This window comes from Buceros rhinoceros, unplaced genomic scaffold (assembly GCF_000710305.1).
Source record: "Buceros rhinoceros silvestris isolate BGI_N320 unplaced genomic scaffold, ASM71030v1 scaffold37308, whole genome shotgun sequence".
In the NCBI taxonomy this organism is placed as follows: Eukaryota; Metazoa; Chordata; class Aves; order Bucerotiformes; family Bucerotidae; genus Buceros; species Buceros rhinoceros.
In genome coordinates this window covers 2,493-2,703 of record NW_010426921.1, presented here as the reverse complement: position 1 = coordinate 2,703, position 211 = coordinate 2,493, and the positions used below count along the sequence as shown (strand labels likewise).

General features: G+C 65.4%; 1 protein-coding gene across 1 annotated transcript in view; it reads right to left on the bottom strand.

The window, feature by feature from the left end:
* Positions 1-4: 4 nt before the first annotated feature.
* The window catches only part of LOC104498336 (ankyrin repeat domain-containing protein 34C-like), a gene marked incomplete at its 3' end in the record, with an annotated part of 979 nt that continues 772 nt past the window's right edge, over positions 5-211 (bottom strand). The window contains exon 3 of the mRNA XM_010141692.1: positions 5-205. Coding sequence (XP_010139994.1) covers positions 5-205 — 201 coding nt within the window. The remainder of the gene's footprint in view (positions 206-211) is intronic.

The window sequence follows — 211 nt, the reverse complement described above, 5'->3', positions numbered from 1 at the left end:
GGCCTGGGGAGGGTGGCTCGTCGATGCCCTTGGCAGAGGGGCTGTCCCCAGACTGTGAGGGGCGCGGGACAAAGGTGCTGCTCTCCTTCTCGGTGGGGGAAGGTGCTGAAACAGCAGTTTTCAGGTGGGTGCTGGAGGGAGCTGTGCATCCCTCGGCGGGGGCCCTCTCCTTGAACTCCAGCAAGGGGGGGACGTTCAGGTAAGGCTTGGG